Source organism: Hordeum vulgare, chromosome 3H (genome assembly GCF_904849725.1).
Source record: "Hordeum vulgare subsp. vulgare chromosome 3H, MorexV3_pseudomolecules_assembly, whole genome shotgun sequence".
NCBI lineage: Eukaryota > Viridiplantae > Streptophyta > Magnoliopsida > Poales > Poaceae > Hordeum > Hordeum vulgare.
The window spans coordinates 172270765-172273659 of NC_058520.1; the positions used below are offsets into that span (position 1 = coordinate 172270765).

The 2895-nt window shown below is 47.7% G+C and overlaps 1 protein-coding gene across 1 annotated transcript; it reads right to left on the minus strand.

Annotated features, from left to right (window-relative positions):
* Positions 1–762: 762 nt before the first annotated feature.
* LOC123439755 lies at positions 763–2436 on the minus strand. The gene has a single exon (XM_045116439.1). The coding sequence runs from the start codon at positions 2366–2368 to the stop codon at positions 1127–1129; it is 1242 nt and encodes a 413-aa protein (XP_044972374.1). The 5' UTR covers positions 2369–2436; the 3' UTR covers positions 763–1126.
* Positions 2437–2895: the final 459 nt, after the last annotated feature.

The following is a 2895-nucleotide window of genomic DNA, read 5'->3' on the forward strand; positions in this document are numbered from 1 at the left end:
CCAAGGGTCTACATACGAAGTAAAATGAGTGAATCTACACTCTAAAGTGTGTCTATATACATCCGTATGTAGTCAATTAGTGGAACCTCTAGAAAGACTTATATTTAGGAATGGAGGGAGTAATACTGTGTATTTGCTGGACATGTATACAGAAAAAGGAAACCAGATTTACCAATCGAGCAATTGATCATATCTCTTCAGTAATTTATCTAGTGAATATCGGGTAAGAGAAAATAACCATATATGAGCCCTAGGTTATACTCCATCCAAAATTATAAATTAGTATATCATGCGATACGTGTCATTTATCCCTGAACTTTGCTCTAACATGACCAACATGCATGCTTTAACACTGACAACCTTGTTTGCCTGTTTCAGCTTTTGACACAAATTCCTGAGGAGATGTGTAAATTTACAAAGAGAACAAGATAACTCGTGAACCTATTAACACAGTGCAAGAAAAACTGCAAATATATAAGAAATAACTTGCTTAAATAAAGCATTTCAAAAAATAGATTACACACGCAAAACAAAAAGAATCATATAGAACACACTATCATTCTGAGGAAAACATATCGTAGAGATAGTAGGCACTGCTAATTAATGCACCAAAAATAAGACAGTTATTGTTTGGCAAAATGGGTAAATAGGCTACAACCTGTCGAGAACACTGATCTTACAGACAGAACAAAAAGGAGGCTCCAAGGTCCTAATGCATTGCCCCAACAACGAAAAGAGACAGTAGTGGACCTAAGGAGCAGATGAAGTAATTCACCCACAATGTAAATAATACATTTGGTACCAGACAACACAATTACCATAAATGATCAAAATACACAGGATTGAGTTATCACTGAATCCTGAATGTCAAGGAACAGATGATGTAATGCACCCACAATGTAAATGGTAAGTTTGGTAACAGAAGACAACACAATTACCATAAACGATGAAAATACAGGATTGACTTGTCATTGAATCCTTAATATCAAGGAACTTCGTCAGGACCTTCAGCGTGATGCAGGTCGAAAGAAGAGATCAGTTCTGGATGGTAGCTGGATGTCTTGATTTAGTAGGAGAACAAGGCAATGCTTTTCACAGACTATCCTTCTCTGGTTGTCATCATTCCTCATATGAAGGGATAAAATCTTTCATTCTCTGGTAACAGAAAAGTACTCCAGGACGGATGGTGGTATGGTTGGAAGAAACCATTATAAGTCCTCGGAAACAACCACTCCAGCCTGCCACTTTCCAAGCACAGACAAGCGAACCAACAAGCGTCCTTGAGCGGATGGAACATCTCCAATGTTGTAAAGTACACGATGCTACCCCGCATTGCCGCAATTTCCAGCCCATTCTCGGGTAATTGCCCAAGCTTCCTTTCAACTGCATCAGCCAGGTTGAATACCCCGCTGTTTGTCCATGCCCCAGCATCAAGGCCATCTTCTTGACGCCGCATGGAACCGATGTTGAATCCATATGAATAAGCAATGCACATGTTATCGCCATTGATTTGGCCAAGGATCGAGCTGTGAAAACCATCCAGATTCAGGAGAGGTGGGATCATCTCAACAAACAATCGCGGGTTGTATGGGTCGGGGTCCAAGACAACCACATACGAACGATCCAGGTAAGGCCAGTAGATGAAATTACCCACTCGCATGCCGTTATCAAGCGAAAGACCATGGGGATGGTGCGGGACATCCAACCATGGGGAGAGGAACCAATTGCCGCCCATTCCCAAGAACGAGAAGAAGACCGCAGCCCGCAACCTGAACTCTCCATGGGAAGCAAGACAGAAGATGCGAAAGCTCGTGGGGTTTTCGTCATCGCAGATCAGGCCGCCGTAAACGAGTCGACGATCACCTTCGCGGTCGTCGTCGTCGTCGAAGATGTGGGAGTCCCTCAGATCAAAGAACCGTCCGCCCCACCGTGCCAAGGGGTTTAGCAGCGCGAGCAATATTTCGTCCTCTTGGAGGACGAGAAGGTAGCCGCCACAGGCGTCGAGGAAGCTCCAGTTAGCTTCCGGGCCGTCGCGCGCCTGGAGGGTGGTGAGGAAGAAGTCACCGCTCAAGATGGCGGCCACGAGCTCCGGATCATTCCGGCGGGCGGGGGCGAAGGCGGGGATGCCGGGGACAAATTGAAACGGTGTGTCGAAGAAGAGGCCGAGGAGGGGCGCCGGGTGGAGGTCGATGAATTGACGGCGGAAGAGGGGAAAGTTGGTCACCAGGTTGCGCCAGGCCAGGCAGGTGCGGGCGGCGCGGACGAGGTCCGAGAGGGAGGGAAGGCGGAGGAAGATATCGAGCAGCAGGCCTTCAGGGAGGTCGTCGATGGTGGTGGCCGCCGCCGGCGGCTGGCCGTTGGCGGCCATAGATACGGCGGTTGGACAGGGGATCCCTCGCGTTCGCTGCCGAACAAACCAACTCTGTCTGATCTAGAAGGAAATGAGCCGCTCCGTAATCAGGAGAAGTGGGTTATTAACCCCCGCAAGAGGGGACCGTCGCTGACGTAGTCCACCTGTCCTTTTTACCGTGCGAGAAAAACACGTTGTGTGGGGATGGTGGGGTTTTTCAAACCACGGCACGCAAGCGCTAGACCCATGTTTTTTTAACAAAATCATTGTTCTGCTGAAGATGTGCATAAAATAAACTCGTCAGAAAACTATTTTACGATCTAACCCTTTTTAAAAACGCCAGAGCCCGCGGTGTTGGAGGTAAACTTTGAAACGTCATTCAACTCTCACGTTTCCTGTCATAACTGCAACGCCAGTCTAATGTGGCATTTCGGCCACGACCGAAACACCAAGCACCCTGACGTTTCTACGGCCGATATCTGCCTGGGCCCGCCCCATCGCCCACCACCCACCCGTTCTTCCTCCTCTCTTCCCTACGAGGAGAG

Coding starts and splice junctions, on each gene's coding strand:
- LOC123439755 (XM_045116439.1), bottom strand. CDS start 2,368: ATGGCCGCCAACGGCCAGCCGCCGGCGGCGGCCACCACCATCGACGAC.